This window comes from Mastomys coucha, unplaced genomic scaffold (assembly GCF_008632895.1).
Source record: "Mastomys coucha isolate ucsf_1 unplaced genomic scaffold, UCSF_Mcou_1 pScaffold15, whole genome shotgun sequence".
Classification (NCBI taxonomy): Eukaryota; Metazoa; Chordata; class Mammalia; order Rodentia; family Muridae; genus Mastomys; species Mastomys coucha.
In genome coordinates, this window is record NW_022196897.1 from 80,381,086 (window position 1) to 80,403,903 (window position 22,818).

Here is a 22,818-nt window from a genome sequence, read left to right on the forward strand (position 1 = left end):
TATATATGTATATATGGAAACAAACCCACACTACAAACTTCCAGTTTAATTTTACTTAAATAGAAGAAATTGTAGAAGACAGATGTTGTGGTGGTTTGAAAGAAAATGGCCCCCATAGGCTATAGGGAGTGGCACTATTAAGAGCTGTAGTAGTTGCAGTGTTTGTGGCCTTTTGGCTCCACTGTGGGGGTGGCTTTGATGTCTCCTATGCTCAAGCTAGGCCCAATGTGGACACAGTCTCCTTCTGCTGCTTTCAGATCAAGATGTAGAACTCTCAGCTCCTTCTCTAGCACCACCTCCGTCTGCACGCTATCATGCTTCCTTCTATGATAATGAACTAACTAAGCCAGCCCCAAATAAGTGTTTTCCTACAAAGAGCTGCCTTGATCATGGCATCTCTTCACAGCAATAGAACCCAAACTAAGACACTGGTCATGGAAGCAGGGGGCTGGAGAGATGGCTCAACAGTTAAGGCTGTGTAATCATGAAGGTTGGAGTTTAGATCTAAGCACCTGCAGCCCTATCTCTGAGGCAGGTGGAGACAAGGTCACTGGTGCTTGTTCATCTACAGACGTTAAAAAAAAAAAAAAAGTGAGCTCCAGGTTTAAGGAGGTACCCTGAATGGAGCAGGTGGAGCGTGGCAGAAGAGGACACCTGGTGCCCTTGTTGGACTCTGTATGCACACACTGATGTGTGCTCCTGTGCATATATGTGCAAACATACTGATGCGACGTATTAATAATAGGTTTAAGAGTGGGTAGACATCACTACAGATCCTAGCGATATTCAAAAGGTAGTAAGCCAACCTCCTTCCCTTCCCTCCTCCTCCTCCTATTTAAGATGGTGTCTTTCTATGTAGCTCAAGCTGGCCTCATACTCAGCCTACAGAGAGCCTAGTCTTTTTCTTTAAACTCTTTGCCTTAGGCTTTTGTCACAGTGCCAAACTCTTTAGGATTTCAGTTTTGCCATTTCTTTTAAAATCTACAACCACTACTTATAGGTTATATCTGTATTTGTAACTTTATCATCTTACTTCTTAGCAAATCTTGTGTCTTGGGATAATGCACTGGTGGCTATTACACAGAGTTCCTTTGGGGCAGGACTCTTGGAATGTAAACTTTTCTTAGCTTTTTCTCTCTAAATGTCTTTATCCTTCCCTCACAGAAGGTCATATAATTCTAGGGGGTCCGTGTCCTTTCAGAATTGTCATCTGGCTTTGACGGTCCCATCACACAGGCTGTTATCTCAGTCACTATCTCTCTGTAGGTGGTCTGTCCTTTCCTAATCTCCACATTGTCAGAAATCCTTGAGGTTTCCTTCACTGATGTATCTTAAGCACTAACAAGTGACACACAGTATCTAAGCCCTCAGTAAATATCCACCGAATAAGCAAATGAATGAATAGCTGCATTGATATTTATTAAGCTTTTCTGTCTCAAGTCCAAAGCCTAGTTCTATAACCTGACTTATATGGCTATAAGTCTGAAAATTGCCTTTCTCTGTTGTAAGCAGGCTTCCTGTTATGTTCTGCAAACATCTGCCCTAGGGGACTGGAGGGCTGGTGGGGAAAGGATGTTCTCCTTCCTGTTCACCCAGGCTCACGCCACCCAGACTCATTCCAGCAATAGTAACCAAAGCTGGGGACACTCAGCTCCCCTAGAAAGAGCCTCACTATGCCTCAGCAGCAGCCAGATTTCATTAGAGTCCTGCAGAATGCTTCCTGTAGATCTGTAAGCTAGCAGAGGCCCCAGCGCTTGCTTTCTCTCATCCCTTGGCTGGGAGAACTCACTACAGCTGTTGCCTATGGTTTACCTCAGTATTTCCTCCCCCCATTTCATCCTTCTACAACAATGTAATCTGTTTTCTAAAGTAAGTTTGGTTTTCTAAAACACCTAGTGTCTTCTCTTTCTTCCTGACACTACCCGACTGAACAAATGCTTTTAAGGTTATCTGTCACTGTTGTCAGGCAGCTTTATTATCCGATGTCCAGGTGTGGGTCTCTTTGCACCTACCCATTTAGGACACATGACATTGCCGGTCTACTGACTGACTTATCTCTTTATTCAATGCTCTTGCTGTAAAGTCCACTGTTGTACTTGGAAGTATAGTGTCAACAGTGTGATGCTGACAAGTTAGCAGAGTGGGTAGAGAAGGCATTACCAGGTAGGCCTGACCTTCATGAAGAAGGCTAGCAAGTGTCCCAGGATCCAGGCACTCTCTGGGCAGAGGACTGATGTAATTTCTTACATGAAGTTTCTAAGTCACTAACTAGGCTCACCTAACCTATCCACCCATTGTGTGCCTAAACTTCTTAAACAATTATTCTGCTTACAGCTGGTGTGCATACATGACCCTAGCCCTTGGGAAATGAAGGCAAGAGGTTCAGAAACTTGTGGTTAGCTTCAGCTATACAGTGAGTTTGAGGCCACCCTGGGTTACACGAGATCCTCTTTCAAAAACACACCCCTCCCCCAAAAGAAAAACCCTTTCTGCCATTGGGTCTATTAACTCCTTTCTGATTTCAGTAGTTTTTTTTTTCATTGTTGCTATTAAACTGTTTTTTAACTTTATCATGTTTACATTTCTTTAAAATATATTTTAACGGATATTTAGAAAGTGTAAACATGGGCCAGCAAAATGGCTCATCAGGTTAAGGAGCTTGTTGCCAAGATTGATCACCGGAGTTTGGTTCTTGGAATCCACATGCTTGAAGAAGAAAGTCAACCAGCAAGCAGTGAACTGACCCCTTCACGAGCACACACAGGAACACATGATTTTAAAGCAACTTAATGTGCACACATACAGTAAGAAAGCAGCGTGACCTCCCATGTGCTCGGCACTAGCTTATGTACTGAGCAGCCCATTTTCATCCCGCATGCACTCTCCAGTATGTTAAACGGATGCAAACCCCAGGCTTCACAGAATCTTACCAATAAATTTTTCAGGGTACTGCTAACGTAAAAACTCACATTAAAGCCTATGATTAATAGATTATACCTAAAATATTGCAACTTATTCTTTAATACCATCAATTATTCAGTTGGCATATTTCCCCCAATTGGGTTATGAAAGTTCTGCTTTGCTTCCATAGTTTGAATAATAATAGTTTAAGTGAGGTGCACACACTGCAACTGGCGGACACATTCCGTATGCCTCATTTGATCTCTGGAGTCCTGCTAGTTTTTTCCTCATCTATTGTGCCTGTGAAGAGGCAGGGCTGTGTAATGTGGAGTCACTCCTGATGCATGCATGCTTCCCAGTGATTCCGCCTAACATGCTCCTTTCTCCAGCACAGCCTGTCACTAACTACAGGGGACCAGACTGGACTCTGATGTGACTCCTTAGGGAAGAGTAAGGGCAGGACTATTCAGGTAGTGATGCAAACTTTCAGCAGTCCACACACACTGTGTCCCTATTAGTCTACGAAGGCAGCAACCAGTAACTTTCCATACAACCATAAGCATGACAACACCTCAAACACACAGGGGCTCTCATTCTTGGTGTTTTAGTTGGAACATTCTATATAGTTCCCCTTGTCAGTTATTTGTTTATATCAAAATATAAGTAGAAGGAAGAATACATGCATGCAATTTTCTAATTAGTTACATTTTAATAAATAAGCTGTTTTTATGAACCCTAAACAAAAATTATCATAGCAAATTTATCAGTTTAAATACGTGTGATAAGTTCCATTCATTGCACTTGCTGACCTCATCACCCAGTTTATCCTGTGCTTAGCCATGGGAGCTTATTTAAGTTGTCTCTGAGTTCTTCTGACATGACCTAGTTGCTGTCTTTAGGCGGTTCTTTGTTAGACTTGGTGGAAGCTATTTCTAGGGGCTGGATAGATACTCTGTGGTCTTGGATTTGCAGAGGACCTGAGTTCTGTTCCCAGCACTCACAGGGCAGCTAAGAACTCCTTGCAACTCCAGCATCAGGGACCATCAGCATCCATGCATTCTCTAGTATCTACATGCACATGCTGCCCACAGAGTCACTCAAGAATCCACATGTACACATAGAGAAATAAACCTTTTTTTTTTTTTTAAAAGAGTGATTTTTTTCCTAGGAATCCTGGTTCCTTTCAGAGTGACTCAGAGCCAAGATATCATAGCTGAGACACGGAGGTGCTTCTCAGCACAGGACCAGCACTGTGGCAGTTTTCCACAGATGAAGTCAGGAATGATACCTGACTTCATTCATATTCATTCATATATGTATATATATATATGTATATATACACACACATATACATATATATGTGTATATATACATATATACATATATATACATATATACATATATACATATATATACACACATATATACATATATATATACACACATATATATGTATATATATATGTATACACACACACACAGATATATCAGAGACCCTTACTGCTCTGATTTAGGAAGACAGGGGTTCATTTAGCAGTTCTTTTCATACAAAACCTCTGTTATTACCAAATGGAAGTCCAGGCTGTAACAGCATCAGAAGAAGCAGAGGACAGGTCCACACTGGCAAGCTTTTATAGAAGGAGAACTCAAAAGCACAGGTGACAAGGGAGAAGCCACATAACTGAGACTATGCCAAACTAAACTGCTTGCAAATGACAAAGGAAACAATCCACACTGTGAAAGGACACACCACCACCAGGTTGAGCTGTTAGCTGACCCAGACAGAGTGGACTCATCTCTATGAACCTGCACCTGGGAAGTGAGGCACATGGAGGGAGAACTCCTCTAGCAGCTCACAAGGTTAAACAGGACCACGAGACAACCAAGCACATACTGCAGTGGTGATGGCAGCAACTTGGTGCAAACCAAATCAGGAGGCACAGAAGGAGCCTTTGCAGAGACATCTGAGTATCAAGTGTGGAAAGCTCAGCGAGTCTTGGGGGTCTGATGAAGCTTATCGATCTGAACCCAAAGTGGAGTCTCATTAATGTCATCTGCTGACAGCTGGTGATAATTAATGGCAATGCAAACTCAATAATTCCCCAAGGAGATAATTACAGATGGCTACTTGAAGAATACTAAAGGGTAATGACTATTTTAAGAGTTGAAGGCAAGAGAACACAGAGCTCTTCACTAGGCTGCCCATGGTCAACGGGAAGGAAGCACAGCTGCTGGTCCTCCAGCCTTGTACTATGTAAGAGCACTGGTTTCTTAGTGTGATCATCAGACCAACAGTGTTACCCCATATCACCCGAGTATGGGAGAGGGCCACATGGGCCCATCAGTATGCTTTAACAAGATCATGACTCTGGCATACCTTGAAGTTTTAGTACATTGGAAACAATGCTAGACTAACTTTTTAGGTCTTCTAATAAATGGTGGTTACAGGCAACAGAGCTTACTGTGAAAATGACCCGGGGTGGTAAACTGTATCTGGACTGGGTAACTATAATAAAACATGGAGATAATTCATGAAAACCCCCAGCCTCTGCAGGATTCTAGGTCCATGAGACTATTATAGAAGAATGGATGCTGATAGGGAACTTGAGAGACCTAAGCTACAATGGACCATGTCATTTGTTCTTTAGGTAGACAATCTGCTGTGCAGCTCACTTGGAAGTACACACTCACTGCTTACTGCCTTTCCTGCCCCGTGCCCTTCTGAGGGAGGCCATGTGTGAATGAGAAATGCTGCCCTGGACCAAAACCCTAGACCTATCAATGTAGCTGCCTCTTGCCTGTGCACTCCTGCAGCTGTGGCTGTGACTTCTGAGGTGGCTGTCTGCTCATTTGTTGATCCTTATTTATGCCCAGCACTGATTTTGTCAGGTGCTCTCTGTTGTTTCTTGCATTTCTGAGCCTCCATCTGTGATCATTTTCTTTGGCCTGAAACGACTTTGCTAGAGATTTTTAGTTTAAGCCTGTTGGCAAACATACATCTTTCTGTCTTTGGTAGTCTGGATATCTTTTGGTGGTTTATTTAACCTTTATTTATTTATTTATTTTTAAAGAATTGAAGCATAATTCACATAGAGAGAAACACTGAGATCCTAGGTATAATATTCAACTTTGATGATTACTCAAATATCCAACAATCCAGAACGTTCCTCCATGCTATTTCTGTCTACACCGTCCCCAGGAAGCAGCGCAACTGCTATCAGCTTGTGTCTACAATCTCATAGATAGGGCTGAACACACATGAACTCTCTCTCTGTCTCTGTGTGTGTGTGTGTGTGTGTGTGTGTGTGTGTGTGTGAGAGAGAGAGAGAGAGAGAGAGAGAGAGAGAGAGAGAGAGAGAGAGAGAGAGAGTTCATTCAAGTGGGAGGGGCACACATGTGTGCATGCAGACCAGAGGATAATGATGTCATTCCTCAGGTGCCTGCCTTGTTTATCTAAGACTGTTTCTCTCTGACATGGAGCAAATCAAGCAGGCTACTGGGCTGGCCAGTGTGCCCTGTGGATCCTATCTTTGCCACCCTAGCAATGGGATTATAAGCATGTGCTACCATGTCTGGCTTTTTAAACACAGGTTCTGGGGATTGAACTCATTTCCTCATATTTTTATGGTGTGATGACTGATCTCAGCTGTCAACTTGACCAACTCTAGAATGCAAACTTCTGGCCACTCTTGTGAACAACGTCCTTGATTAGATTATTCGAAGAAGGAAGAACCATGTCAGACGAGGGTAGCACCTTCTGGTGACCACCTACATGAAAGGATGTGGAAGAACCCTTTGCTTTTTGCCTGCTTGCCTTCAGTCTTGCTGGCAAGTTCATCTATCCTGCTGCTGCATCACTTCTTAACTGACATTTGAACCAGCTTCTGGGTTCTATAGGCTAAAGACTAGTAACTCTATAGGCTTTAGTGCCATATGGGGACTTCTGATAAATCTAGGCTTGTGAACTGAGAAACTCTTAGCTTCTCTAGTATGAGCATAGTTGGACTAGCTCAGTCATATCCTCTAAGACAGTCTAATCGATTCCCATTTGATTCTCTCTCTCCTACACACACATGCACATTCTATCAGTTCTGTTTCTTTAGAGAATTCTGACTAATACATATGGCAAATACTTTACCAAATGAGCTGTCTCCCCACTTTCAACTTCTTTTATTAGCATTTTTTGGGTTTTGTTGATGTTGGCATTCTGGGGCTAAATAGTATCCAGTTATGAATATGTCAATGTTTACTCATTCTTCTGATACAATCCCACTGTTCCAATTTCATTGGCAAGTATGAGTAAACCTATTGTGCACATTTTTTAATGAGTACTTTTGTGGACACATGTTTTCATATCTCTTGATAAATGTGCAGCAGTAATCTCACTGAATCAAGTAGATTTAAACTGTAACAAGCTGCCACCCCATTTACTAAGCAATCACCCCATTTCATTTCCTTACCGGCAGTTGTCTGCATCCTCTCCAACATGTCTTAGCTTAGTCCCTTTAGACTCATGTTTCTAGGTGTGATTTTTTTGGGTTTTGGTTTGTGTTTTTAAGCGTTCTTTAGAGTTGTTGGGTTCAAGTCATGTGCCAGACCCATTAGCTGTCAATACCTAGCCCTACTTGGCGGCTTGCCTCTTTTCTAAAGTACCTGTTGAAGAGATGTTTAAGTTTTGACAAAGTCCAGTTTTTCATTTTTGCCTATACAGTTCATGCTTTTTCTGTTTGGACCTTCTTCACTTGCCTACTCTAAGATCTGAAGGTCTCCAGTGCTATCCTGGTAGCTCTACTGCTTCTGCTTTGAAACTTGATACTTACACTTATGACCCATCTCAAGTTGACTTTTAGGGACTACACAAGGTACAGTGGAGGGTTTTTTTTTTTTTTAGTTACTTTTATTTTAAGAGTCATTTATTCAAGAAAGTTTCAGATTGAACACTGTGGTCATTTGTGGCTGTACTGTGTGCTCTGCACCTCTATTTGTCTGTCTTTATCCACGCTGCACACAGCTGAGAGACCCCTTGTTCGGTGTGGCACGTGCAGGGGGGTGGATGTCTAGGCTAGCGCTGTTTTCCCAGTCGTTGAGATTCCTTTGGCTTCTGGTTTGACCTCCCCATTGAGATGTTGGCTGTAGTTCATGTGAACGTGATACCTTTTCCTCTGTCTCCTAAGATTCTGTCTTTTGTCCATAGTCACTAAAATGTTATACTGATGATTCTTTGTATTCATATTTTTTAGTCACAGACTTCCTTGATTCTATGGAAAAATGTCCTTCATCACTGTTAGAGAATGCTTAGTTCTTACTTCTACAAGTGTGGCTTTTGCACTGTTCTCTCTTCTCCCTGGAAGGGTGACTGTTTTTCTTTTCTTGGATTTGTCTCATGTCTTTTAAACTCTTAGGTAAAGGCCCCTTAAACTCCCTTACTCTTTATCCTTCAGGTTGGGCATTTTCTATTAACTCATCTTAATGTGTCTCTTCTCTGCTCCTATGACTAATCTTATGTTCCACTGTCTACTCTGACTTCATAAAATTTATGATGATCATCATTTCTAAATGTACAGTTTGGCAATGCTTCAAGCACTCACACTGTATACAATCACTCTGCTGAACGTTTTTATCTGAAAATTTAAGCTGTGCATTAAACAGCAGCCCCTTCCCTCTGGTCTCTGGCAGGCAACCATCACTGTACTGTAATGTCTGATATGTGTGTCTGACTGTTCTGATACATAAGTGGAATCATTCAGTATTTGACTTTTTATAACATAACTGTAATTAGCATAACTCCTTGAAATTGACCTATGTGGTAGAATGTGGCAAAAGTGCCTTCCTTTTCAATGGTTGAATCATTGTGTTTATATATGTTTCATTTGTCCATTTATCTGATGTTGGGCATTTTTATTGATCCTACTACTTGGCTACATGGAAGAGTACTGCTACAAATATGACTGTACAAGTATTTCCTTGAGATGATACTTTCAATTGCTTGAATATGTACCAAGGAGTGCTACTGTTGGTTCCTTAGACACAGCTATCTTTAGGAAGGCCTATGATATGTGTTTGTTTGTTTTATCCATCAGCAACAGTAAGATTTTATGTTTACACCAACAGCACACAAAGGTTACAATTCCTCGTCATCCTCACCAACACTTTTCTGTTTTATATGCAACTGTCCTAATGGATGTGAAGCCACTTTGGTTAGAGCTTGCTTCCCTGTGACTGGTGATGTGTAACACTTTTCTTCCTCATGGTTGTGGCTCCTGCATGTATTGTTAGAGGAATGGCTGTTTAAACCCTGTGTACACTTTTAGGTTTAACTTTCAATTTTTATCACGGGGTGGGGGGATAGTTTTTGATATGCCTTGGACATTAACTTATCAGATGGATGATTTGCAGTACTGCCACCCACTTTTGCTGGTGATACACAAAAATCTCCAGTCACCGTGGAGCCCAGTCTGTCCTACTGTCTTCACTCCTGCGCTCCTGGTGTTATAGCACAGGGTCAGGAGTCCCAGGGACACTTCCAAGACTCTGCAGTCTTAGCCTTTTAGCCATTAGATTTGTGGTAAGCATTGAGCTGCAGTTTATCCCATGTGGCTATACCATGACCTTAATACCATTTGCTACAGAGAACAATCTTGATGTTGATCAAATATCGCTTGACCATCTTATTTCTCATTTCTGGGCTTCCCATTGTTTTGTTTTCTTTCTGATACTAAGCCCATGCATTAAGTCTTTAATTTCAGTTTTTATAATTTCCAGCCACTGAAAGTCCATGTAATTTTTCTTCTCACAAATTTCAATTGTCTAGAGAATTTTTTTCCAGTCTTGTTTCTATTTTTCTTCTGTCTTGAACATACTGATTACTGATATTTTAAAATCCTCGTCCTAACTCCAGACACTAGATCTCCCCAAAGTCTATGTCTATGGTCTCTTCTTTGCTCTTGGATTTCAACCCTAACCTGTGGACATCTACTATCATTTAGTGGAGGGTTTGACATTTTGTCTACAATACTGCTGAGGCTCCAGATGAAGTTATCTTCTTTTTATAAATGATATACTATAAAATTTAATGTTCATCCTCATTAAAGTATCACTAGATTTGAGGACACTCTGCATTTATTTGTTTATTTATTTATAGTGTGTGTGCATGTGCATATGCATATACATATACACATACTGTAGCACTCATGTGGCGGTCAGAGGGCAGCTTGAAGGCTTTGGTTCTCTCCTTTGCCATGTGGGTCCTGGGTAGAGTGTGTGTGTGTGTGTGTGTGTGTGTGTGTGTGTGTGTGTGAGTGTAAGTGTGTGTGTGTGAGTGTGTGTGGACTCAGGTTCTCAGGCTTGGTGGCAGGTGCTGACTCACAGTTATCATCTCACAGAGCATGTGTCCTCTCCTCACATTTAATTCCATCACTAAGAGCTGAGCTTTGCCTGCTGTATCACTGTGCAAAGTCTCCTCCCTGATAGGGTCCTTCTTGAAAGGCACAAAGCTCCAGACCTTCCAAATGAAACCCTGGGATATTTATCAGAAGACCCTGTCTTCCAATGGTGGGCTAGTAACTAGAATTCTTGCCTCCAGAGTAGGATGAGATTGTCCCAAATGTTTCCATGGCTTTTGTCTCAGCTTCTGTATGCTTTATTGCTGAGTTTGGCAATGTACTGTGGAGATCAGTGGGCTCAGCAACCTGCTCTTCTCATTGAGACCCCAGCCTATCTCTCCAGCCAGAGGGCCCCATGTCTGTTACTTCATCCCACCCGCTCCCCGTACAGTTCTTTAAACTGAAATACCTTTTTGATTCAATCTGAGTATTTTCATTATTTCCTCTGTTCCGTCATTCACCCTCTCTCCTATCATGTTTAGCCTATTCGAAGACACTGATGCTTCTCGGAGCTCCTTAGAAATTAATTTTAAAAACCCAGAAGCTGTAGTCCCTAGGTTTACTTTGCCCATTCCCATTGTTCACAGTCTTTATGAGAATGTTAGTTTTTAATTCTTGTGTACTTTGTTAACCTCTTCCCACGCTGCATGGGAATTCTGAGTTAGTCATCCAGGAAGTGTTTGCCACTCTCAGGTCTCGGCACCCCACATTTGAACTGTACTTACAAGAGATCTGTTTTTATATTAACTTAAATCTCTGATCCATTTAGAATTTATCTTGGCGACTGTGTAAGGGATGGGTTTAATCTCACCTGTTTCCTATCTAGCATGTAGCACATGATTGACTGTGCTGGGTACTGCCTCTGGGTGCTGAGCTGCCTCATGCAATTAGCTTCCTGTCCTTTCTCATCGTCTGCGTGTTCACGCACCACTATTAAACAGTTTTAATTAAAGACTTCATGTATGTTTAATATGAGGTTAAGTCCTCCTCTTCCCCAACTGTTCTTTTTCAGTCTGCCTGGTAATTCTTCATTGTTCAGTCTTGTGGATAAACTTACAATTAGCTTGTCTGACGCTGGTGAAAACACAGTACTTTTATTGTTATTGCTAAAAGTCACAAATTAACTCAGGAAGAACTAACGTTCTTACACTGTGGGGACTCTACTCTCAGAAACATGGGTTATTTTTCCATTTGTCATATCTTTCAGCATTGTTTTATATTTTTCCTCAGGTTTAGCAGGTTTTTTTTTTAAATCAGTTTACAATTTCTTTATACCTATATGAAAGTCAACCTTCCTTCCTTCCTTTTTATTTTTACTTATTTATTAGCTTAATCTATTTGGTCAGAAAAATCCTAAGTGATTTAAAATTTTGGAGTGCTCTTTTTTTTAAAGCCAACTAGCTATGTGACCCTTTTTTCTCTTTCTTGGGCATTTGGAAAGAACATGGCTCTGTCACTCCAGACATGATGCTCATGCTCTGCATGTCATCGGGGTCAAGTGTGCTCATTTTATAGCTCGTTTTACAGCTACTCTGAGTTGTATATTAAAACCTACCTAGATTGGGAGTATGCCTATTTTTTCTTTTAGGTAAGTCCATGTTTACACTGTATGTATTTCAGACCCATGCTATTGAATACATACAGTTACTAGGACTCATCCACACTGTATTGGTTAATTAACTTCCTACGGCTGTGTCAAAGTGACCCAAGCTTGGTGATTTAATGAAACAGAAATATGTAATTTGCATAGTTCGGCATCACTGTGGAAATCCATGAGCACAGGGCTGAGCTCCCTGCAGAGGCCTGAGAGGAGAAATCATTTCTTTCCTCCTTCCGCATCTGGAGGTGGCTGGCATTTTCACCTCTCCTTCACCTACCACACACTTTGGTACTTGAGTTACAGCTGTTCTTCCCTCCCTTCCTGAAGGCTGCCTGTGAGTGCACACAGTGCCTTCCTATGTACCCAGGATAGCATTTCATCTCTCAGTTCCCTCTCTGACCTAAGGTGACTTTCATAGACTCTGGGCACTCGGGGTCACTACCCAGCTTACCACAGACCCCTTTATCCTTATGAAATGCCACTTTAACTCCACTAGTGCCTTCTGCCCCAATGTTCCCTTGAGATTAGAATGCAGTGATCCTCCACTCCTCTTTGTCACTATTTGCATTATGTCATTGTTCCTATCTGCACTTTCAACCTTTTCATATCCAGATATTTAAAGTGTCCCTTCTGAGCAGCAAGTGGCTGGGTTTAGAAAGCTGATGACATGTGCTCCATCTCTGCCTGGGCAGCATCTTCTGATGCCTCTGTGTCCGTGTTACTAGTTTGATGTGTCTGTGTTCTTATCTTTCTTGACTTCTTTCAGTTTAATCAAACACTTTATGCTATTCCATTTTCCTTCTGCTAAACTGCACCTTAAAATAATTTTGGAAGTTAGTTATCTATGGCTTAAAATGTACATGTACAGTCTGACTGACCCCTGGTAAGTGTTGGGACTTTAAAACTCACTTATTGCTCTTTCCTCCCTAAGTAACTGCTACCTCACATTTTTATATGGTCCCCAGAGCGAGGTGCCAAGGTGCCACAGCCACTGTACACAAGTCACTGAGCATTTACATTTTAATCTTTGCTGTCATTTCTTGCACATCCATATTCTACCTGAGGTCATTTTTCTTCAGATCTTCCTTTCTATATCTTTCCATTTTACTTTAGTTTAGATCTACTGGCGGAAATTTTTCTCTGTTTTTGATCAACTGAACACATCTACATTTCTGTGCCAGCTTCTTAAGGGTACTTCTGCTGGCACAGAATCCTGGCTTTGGCATTTTCTTTATGAAGCACTGTAAGATGGCTTTTGGTTTCCATGACTTTTGCTGAGGCACTACTGGTTTGAAAATTGCTTCCTTCAAGGCAGATGTGGAGGATTGAAGGTGGGCAACGTATTCTCTGGGGAGAGCCTTGAGATATGCATGTTGCTGGGGTAGAGGCAGCTGCAGCTGGAGCCTGGGCAGCTCTGGCTCCTGCAGCCTTCCTAGGAGGCATCAAATGAACAGACAAAGCAGTCTTGGGTGTCTCAGGTCAGCAGTGTGACTTCAGCTGAGTGTAGAGGCTAGAGAGAGAACTGTACAGAGACAGGCAACTGCTCTCTGTGCTAAGTCTAGAGTGCTGAACCCCCAACCACCAGCTGACAAAGAAACTGGTACTTTTCCTATGTCCTTCACCTTGTGGTTTTCAGTGACTTTGGTATTTTCATTATGTGCCTTGTCCATTTAAAATCTTATATTTTAAATCTTAGTAAATTTTATGTAGGTGTGTCATAAATAGAGCATAACCTATGGGTGTGCTTTTAAAATTAAAAAAGTAAAAAACTATGTACGGTTACTTTCCCTGTATGTGTACCAGGTGCATGCTCGGAGTCCACAGAGGCCAAAAGAAGGCACTAGAGTCCCTAGAACTAGACATGGTGATGAATGGCCTTGTGGATGCTGAGACTCAAACCCATGTACTGTGGAAGAGCAGCCAGTGCTCTTAACTGCTGAGCTATCTCTCTAGCCCCTAGTTGTTCTTCAAACCATTCTGAAAGTCTCATTCTAGTGTCATAGCCCATCTGCAGTTCTGGCTATGACTAATGAGCTTGTCCCTGACCTGAATGCAACAGCAAGTTCCTGTGCATAAGTATTCACTTCCTGTATGCCTGCTTTACTTGACCCTTTCCCAATCTATCTTTGGTATTTGGGAAAGCTCATATTGTACCTGTATTAAATGTCTTCATCCCAGTGACAATGTGTGCTGCCACCTCACATCTGGGTCACATTCTTCCCATTCTTATTTTTCCTGACACTCTTTCCTTTCTCTGTATCAGCACATGACTGTCAATTCCCAACCAGAACCCACTAATTAAGCAGTACACTGATCTGACCTTTTATGCGTGTTCCTACTCAGTCTATTTTTGACAGCTGCAGCATACCTGTATTTCAAAGGATGGGTCCTCATATATGGCAGTGGCATTGTAGGCAGCTTAGTTGTACAGGCAGACACTATGCTTGAAACTTCTACCAATACTACCCTGGTCAGCTGGGCTGTGCAGATGGGGTGCATGGGAGCAAAAATCACTGCAAGGCCTATGGCCTTTATAGTCATAGCCAACTTGGTAGCTCAAGGCTCACAGGTTTTTCCTTAAGCATCCTAAATATATTACTCCACTGACTTCTGAAATCGTGTCTTTGTTAAAAACCTAGTAACAGCTGGGCAGTGGTGACGCATGCCTTTAATCCCAGCACTTGGGAGACAGAGGCAGGCAGATTTCTGAGTTCGAGGCCAGCCTAGTCTACAGAGTGAGTTCCAGGACAGCCAGGGCTATACAGAGAAACCCTGTCTCGGAAAAACAACAACAACAACAACAACAAAACCAACATCAACATCAACAACAAAACCTAGTAACATGAGTCTATTCTGAACATTCAAATACATTTGCTAAAAAATACTCTTAGAGACTGGGGAGATGGATTAGTAGGTGGAGGCACTTATGCAGTTATCTCAGACATCCAATTTCCTCTCCCCACAGTGAGAGAGAGAGAGAGAGAGAGAGAGAGAGAGAGAGAGAGAGAGAGAGAGAGAGAGAGAGAGAGAGAGAGAGAGAGGATTAAAAATATAAATTTACTAAAATATATGGTATGCCATTTCTTTTAGTTTCTTCATTTTCTGTGTTTATTTATTAGATAGGATCTATGTATTTTATTTTTACTAAGACAGGTTCTTTTTATATAGGTCTGGCAGGCCTGGAGGAGTTGCCTTTTCAAGATACTGTTTCAAGTCTTTTAATATTTGCTTTGGCTTTTTTTTTTCCTCCCCTTTTTCTTTTTAGGACTCCTCTTACATGGGTATTGGGTCTTTTTCTTTCTTTCTATCTCTTTAACTTTCCTTTCATTTCCTGTTTGTATGTTGGGTGGAGGGGGACTTCTGGCTTGTATTTTTGAAACAAGGTCTCATTGTCTAGTCCATGTAGGTCTTGAACTCATGATGTAGCCCAGGATTCTCCCGAACCTGAGATTCTCCAACCACAGTTCTGCCTCCTTTTGATGAAGAGAATGATCCTTCTTGTGTTGTTTTCCTTGGGTATTATCCAGTGTGCTACTTCTTTCATCTTCATCTGGAAATAACTTCTTTGCCTTATGGCTCATTTGAATATGCTATTGTTTCTCTTTTAAATTCCCCTCTGTCAGCATCTCACTCTCCAGCTCTCTAAGCCCAGCTAATTTGTTCTTGTGGACTTGCTGGTTCAGAGTGGGAGTCTGAGGCTCAGTTCCTTTAACCCTGGGATCCTCATCATTCTCTAGTCCTGGCATCAGGCCTTGGCTCCTCATTGTCCTCCACCCCCAGCAGCCTCTGAGCTCCAGCCCTGCTTGCTCTCAGTGAGCTCACATGCAGACTCATACTTGTGCTCTGTTTGTATAACTCAGAAGCACTTTTGTCCTGTGCTGGATGCAGTTGCTCTGAAGTGGGGTGCTCTCTCTTGGAGCCTGAACTGTTGTGTCAGGAGAAAAGCATCAAGGACTCTCTTGCTTTATTGAAATGGAATAATTTGCTTAGATAAGCATAGTTGCTAACTCTTTTGGAAGATGCCCTTGTAACCAGAGATTTTTTACAGAAATAAAAGAACTCGCCAAGTCTTATTTAGTGTAGCTCCAATTGCATTTTTCCCATCATGTTTTCTTCCATTCTTCTGTGTTATGTCTTCCATCTTCTCCTTCCTGTCCTGAACCTCCCTCCTGTGCTCATCTGTATTCTCTCTGCTGCGACTTCCAGCCTGCCAGCCTGCCTGCGACTCTCTCCTGTTTGCTAGCATTCAGGGTGAGAATCCTGGTTTCACACCCTTTGCTAGCCTCTCCCTGCATTTTTAGTTTTGTTCTGCAATCTTGATTCATAAGTTCTTTCGTGTTATTTTTAAAATTCATGGCAAGAAGTCTAGACTAAATTATGCTTTTGGCCCCAGCAGCATCTTCCTGCTGCATGTTCTCTGGTGAGCCTTGCTGTTCCTCTGTATGGTAGTCCTGAGTCTGGATCACCACTGTGCCAGCTCTTGGTATTACTCGGGATCTTTCTTCAGGGAGTAGACTTCTGTTGCCATATTCAGAAACTGCTATCCCAGCCCGTCTTCTGCCTCCACTTCCCATAGGTCTTTCTGTCGATCTCCAGTACTCTTGGCAATCCTTACTTCTTACTATTTATTTATTTGGGTCTGTAGATCACATCTATGCTCTACTTCCATTACAAATGGACAATTCCCACGTGTAACAGCCCCAGGAAGGTAGCTGTTATCACATCCTGTCATGCTCACACTGACCTGAGTTGCTTTTCTTAATCGCTGTTATAAATAACCTCTTCAATATTAGATAGTATTAGGTTGATGCTTAGCTACCGAGTAATCAAATTAAAAATGTAACTCCTCATTTTTATAGAGCATCACACACTGGCAGAAAAGTCATCTTAGACATTTCAGGTACCCTCTCTGAGCTGCTGAAAATATAGTGTTGTAAATGTGCTTCAGGACTAGAGTAGGAAAGCCATTTCACAAGGTATTTCCTGTGTGTTCTTCCCTGCCACACACTGCATCACTTCCTGTACCCAGGTTCTACAATTCCTAGCAGCACCGCCTCTCAATACACAGGCAAAGGAGAGGAGGCACTGCTGACTGGGTACACCTCATCCCAGAAGGCAAAGGAGCAGTGGGAAGAGTGACAGTGGTGACTGAGAAGTTATGAGAGTGCTCAGGTACCCTGAGTGGGCTCACTTCAGCCTGGGCCTCTGGTCACGTTAGCCACAGGCAGAAGGGTGAGAGCCATGTGGGGACCAATAGTCCAGAAAGAAGTCAGAGGGCAGGCAACAATTTCTAGCCACCTTGGGGTACTTACTTTTTCCAAAACCTTGGCAATTCGGGTGCCGATTTGTTCAAGTGACTGTTGAGGATACTGGTCCTTGCCAAGATTCTGCAGTACCTGGAACAGGAAGAGACGGTTGGTGAGAGAGCTGAAAAAGCGCCCAGATTTGGATGCTGCCATTGCTGTGCAGCTGGGGGTGGAGCACCACAGCAAAATGGGACACTGCTGCGCATCTGCTGGGGAAGCCAGTGTGTGGAAGATACACTTAAGGTGACTCTCATAGTCCACAGTCCTCTCCCACTTAGAAATATTTATAGATGTCATAGCAACACTAGAAAATAAGTTAACAAATCCACTTGTAGTTCTGTCTCCTGCACAGGCACTGTTGATGTCCTTACATATATTTCCAGATATTTGCTGTGTGTGTACATTGTCATCTATATCTTTATATAAAATATCAACTTTTCTTCATGCCAATAAATATATTTGTCCTAGTTATGGTTTTTACTGCTGTGATAAAATACTATGACCAAAATAACTTGTAGAACAAGGGGAATATTTCAGCTTACAACTCTCAGAGCACACTCCATCACAATAGGCAAGTCACTGATTCACTGATGCACAGAGGAGTGCTGCTTGCTGGCCTGTTCCTCATGGCTTGCTCAGCCTGTTTTCTTATAGCACCCAGGACCAGCAGGGTTGGTCATTCCCGTATCAGTCAAAAAAATGTGCCATGGGCCAGTCTAGTAGAGGCATTTCTCAACTGAATTCCCTCTTCTAAAATGACTCTGGCTTGTGTCAAGTTGACATAAAACTAACCATCATGACATTCTACCACATCTTCCCAAATTAAGCCATTGTATTATCTGCTATCTTATTTAACTTATCCTTTAACATGGGCATCAGTGACATATTTTCCAAATCTCCTTTGAGGTACCATCTTTGCTAGGTATTTGCTGGGTTGGTCCTCCTGCCTTTCTTAAGAATGTCAACAGGAAAATAACTGCCGCAGATGTTTCTCTCCTGAGCCTCTCTGTGGGAAACAGAAGCCAGCCCACCCTGATAGGTGCACTGGTTATAGTTATAAGAATTACAAGCTCTGCCTTAGGGCCTGAATGGAATTAGCCTTGGCTGAAAGCTATCTAACTCAGGGAGAACTAAAAAAATTAAAACAATGAAAAGAGCCCTGGTTGCTCATTCTTGCTTTCTGGTGTCAGTTACATCAGAGCTACCAGGCTAACCCCACAACAGTCTGGACAAGCCTGAGTACTCACCTCTGTTAGCTGGCTCTCACCCGTGTAGTGCAGGCTGGCTCTGTTGGACACTCCATGTAAGTGGTCCAGGGTGTGCATGCTCGTGGGGAGATTGCCATTGCACAGCGGTTCCATGGCTGGCTGCTGTATGGGTGTGGCAAAGTCTATGTGTTCTGTGATGCTGGAAGATAGAGATGACCACATTAACCATGGGGGATCCCAGGAGCTACAGAGAGTTCTATCAATCAGCACCTCTAACTTCCACATGGTGCTCCCTCACCAGGGAGAGGCTGAGTGGGTTTCCTCTAGGGAACAGATAGCAATAAGACATACAACTTGTTTTTACAGCCTACTTTTCCATTACAAACAGAAGAGCACTTGTTGCTTAAAGAGAAAGTCATCTAAAAGTTAGACAGTAAAAGCAGACCCAATTGGGCATTCATTGTGTTGGGTGTCAAATACAAGTACTTAACTTCATGATGTCAAGACTTTTTTTTTTTTTAAAAGATTTTGAAAATTTGAAATTATGAACATATGTGTATCTCTGTGCCAGTATGTGCAGGTGACTAGAGGCCACAGATATCCCTGGAGCTGGAGGTGGTTTTGAGTCATTCATATGGTTGCTGGAAACCAAACTCTGACCTTCTAGAAAAGAAGTACATGTTCTTACCTTGCTTAGCCATCTCTCCAGCCCAAGAGGTCACTTCTCACAGGTTAACTATACAAACAGTCATATGTACTACATCATTTGGCACCACCACATATTACTTTAAACATTTTAACTTGTATTTGGAAAACATTTATTGCTCCACTGGTCATTTATTCTGAACCTACTGCATATCAGATACCAAACCTATAATCATTAAAAAAACCATGTGAGATCCTAGTTGTTATGTTGCTAATGTCTTGGAAGGTGTAGGATTACAGATGTGCTAAGTTAGAAAACAGGAAATAATGAAAGTGTGCCCATGAGGAAATCCACCTCCTCCACACCATGAGGAGGGATGGTTAGGATAGCTTTCCTGAAGCAGCAGAGCTTAAAGGCCTTGGGGTGAAGGCTGTGACTGAGCTGGGTAGGGGGAGAGAGAGAAGGCTTGACTTACATCCAAAGAACTCTCACAGTAGGAAGCAAATGGAAAAACCTGAGGCAAGAATGAGCAGGGCAGGAGGCTCACATACACCTGTGTGGTAACTCCAGAGCAGCAGTGTGGATGCAGAAAAGCAAACACCTTGGAAAGGTCTCAGGGCATAAAAGAAGTAAGAACTGGTAGCAGATGATTATTCAGGATGATATCTGGGTTTCTGGCCTGAATATACCTGAACATATTTTTCTGAGAATGCGAAATGGAGGAGCTGGATAGATAGCTCAGTGGTTAGGAACACATACTGCTCTTCCAGAGGACCCAGCTTTAGCTCCCAATGCCCATATCAAGTGGCTCACAACCTCCTGCAACTGTAGCTCCAAGGGACTCTATGTCCTTGTCTGGACTCCATGGGTACCTACGTTCATACATGAACATACCCACACATGTACACATCATTAAAAAATAAAAATGAATTATTAAAAAATGTGAACTGGAGAAACAGAATCAATGTTTTATTTTATCTTATTTTTTAAAGTTGGACACTGGGCAAGAAAATACATGTTTTCTTGAGCTTGGGGTATAAATGAGTCTGGGGCTTTGAGGAGGAGTCTGGGCTGAAGAGAGGAATTTGGGAGGGGTCACTGCATCCATGATGAAGGAAATTTTAGGAGCAGTCACTCAGACTAGACTTGATTATGAAACAAAATAGGGCGGGTCTGGGGAACAGCAACCCTTCCGGAGCAGAAGGTCAGCAAGAGCCCCTGTGCTTGCTCTCTGCACACCTGAAGCTATGTCTAGATTTGCCCCACCTCCCCTGAAAGTGCACAATGTCTATGCAATGGCCTCTGTATTTCTAAAGACAAGGATCTGGTCTTCAACATGGACTATATGCTACATCTGACAGCTTGCAACAGGCAGAGGCCCCGAGAACAGGGATTCGTTTACCACTCTGCATGGACTGAGGCCATCTAGGCTGTGGGTAGCAGTGGCCAAGCCCAGCTGTTCACAGTGCCAGAGAAAGGACTCTTCTGACCACCGATGGCACAGAAGATGTCACTGGAGTCAGCCGAGGCTACTGTGGCTCCCTGGTAAGGAAGTTCCATGAGGAAGGTTATGTCAAAGATACTCACTCAATGTTTTTTGAAGAAACGGCTAGCCAGGTGCTCACAATGGCGGTTAGCTCTACCCAGCGGAGTTTGAGACACTCGTCTGGACTGGGCCACCCCAAACTCTGGTAATCACGCTTTTTTTCTGGAAGCAAAGTAGGTCATGAATGGATACAGTACAAAGGAATGGAAGCTAAGCAGCTGTTTCCCCTAGGTGACATCACCCAAACTGGAATGGTTGGTGGTGCCCGTTTTTCTTCTTGTCCTTAGGATGTGCACCACAGAAAAGCAGGTCTAATTACAATCTTATCACTCGTGGCAATGGGAACAAAAATCCTCTGAAATAAGGCCTTATTCTCAAAGTTGAAATAAAAATTATCCTTTGTTGTATTTGAAGTTGGTCAGTGTGAAATAAGGATTCAGAGACTCTTAGATACTAATATTCCTACCACGTTTCTGGTTTTGATTTTATGAGGATATGTCTGACTTAATGGGAACACATATCTCTAAAACAGGCATCCAGCCCTGGCACTGTGACATTTTGGGGTGGATAATGCTTTGTTGTGGGGACACTGTAGTGCACTGAAGGACAGTTTAGCAGCACGTGGGCGTCAACCCATTAGATCTCAGTGGCACAGCCTCCCCAAGAAATGTCACCACACACTGCCAAATATGCCATGGGTGCAAAATCGCCCCTCACAATCACTGCTACAAAGAAACAGTGTCTGGATGGGATCTATGACACTTGTCAGGTCACCATTTCTTGCAAGAGTGTTTCCTGTGTGTTCGAGCTCACTAGGCTTTCGTCCTCACAGCTCAGAAGAGGAAGCAGTTTAGGAGCGGCTCACCCAAAGTTCTCTGGCTAGAGGGGTGGCAGAGACAAAACCAAGACATAGGCTATGCGACTCTAACTCATGTTTCCAATTCCTGTGCTAGCAAAGGCACCTCGTTCAGCCTGAGCCCTTTACTTCAGGTCAAGTCCACAGGAGAGCAAAATGAAGTCTTATCTAATGGGGTTCTGATGGAGGTGAGCAGGAGGAGAACCTTAATTCTGTGTAGCTCTTTTTACACTGTAGGAATTTACCAGTAATAGAAAAACATTTGAGGTACAGGCAGGGATTTAGATTCAGATTTTAATAAAGAAAAAAAGATCAGCTTGGAAGAATTTCAAAATAACTTTGAATAACGCAAACATTAAATAAAAAAGATCACTTTTTATATTTAAAAAATTCACTTGAAAAATATTTATTGAGCACCTGTGATAAGGGTCTGGGAACTGTGTAACACATTGGGGTACAGGTGGGAAGAGGCAGCCTGCTCTGCAGCTCACAGGCTAGTGAGGAAGGCAGACATAGGGAAACTGTCACACTGTCACAGCAGAGTGTTCAAGAAGGAAGCCAAGGGTTGTACAGAGGAAGGAGCAACTACTTCTGTCTGAAGGCAGCAGGGAGAAATGGCACGTGAGTTTCAGGTTTAAGGGCGAGTGATATTAGCACCGCAGAGGTGGTCTAAGGGCATGTCAGGCAGAGGGAACAGCATATGCAAAGGCATGGGTAAACCAGAGCATGGCTGCTTCCTGGGTGGTGGTGGAGGGTGGAGAGAGGCTGCTTTATAAAGGGTCTTGAATGCCACACTAGGAAATCTGCACTTTTCCTGTAGGCAGTGGGAGACTTCGAGCCCACATCTCTCCATCTTGTTCACAAGGATATCATAAGAGGATGTTAAATGCTTTGCTGAGATCCAGTTATATTATGTCTATGGCACTTCCCTGGTCTTCCAGTCTAGAAGCCCTAGCCAAAAAAGGAAATGAAATTAGTTCATTTGTTATTATTATGTTATTATTAGTACTCAGTATATCTATTACAGTTCTCAAAGATCTCCATTTCTCCCCATAGTTTGAGAAACATCTGCTCAATAACTGCTTTAAAACTTGGACATTATTCACTGGAAGTTTATTAGCTGGCAATGATCAGAATTCATACTTATTTAAACAGTGCTACTAATCCTCTGTAGTATTTTTGAACCTTCTCCACACTGAGAGCACTCTCCTTCAAGGACAGTAAGCAGCTCCATGATCTCATTTGCAAGTATCTTCAATGCCCAACTTGGCCTGCTAAGTTCAGACCACTTAGAACTGCTTAAAGGGGGCCATGGTATAGCTCAGAAGATGACTTGCCTAGTGTGAGGAGGCCTTCACTTCAGCCTTCCCCCT

General features: G+C 42.5%; 1 protein-coding gene across 4 annotated transcripts in view; it reads right to left on the minus strand.

The window, feature by feature from the left end:
* Window positions 1–22,818, minus strand: part of Ttc17 (tetratricopeptide repeat domain 17) — a 114,321-nt gene that overhangs the window by 7,359 nt on the left and 84,144 nt on the right. For 2 of the 4 annotated variants that reach the window (XM_031371120.1, XM_031371119.1), the window contains 3 exons: window positions 20,631–20,751; window positions 18,437–18,596; window positions 17,196–17,279 (listed from right to left, as the gene is read on the minus strand). In XM_031371120.1, coding sequence (XP_031226980.1) covers window positions 17,196–17,279; window positions 18,437–18,596; window positions 20,631–20,751 — 365 coding nt within the window. The other 2 variants (XM_031371122.1, XM_031371121.1) reach the window with 2 other exon arrangements.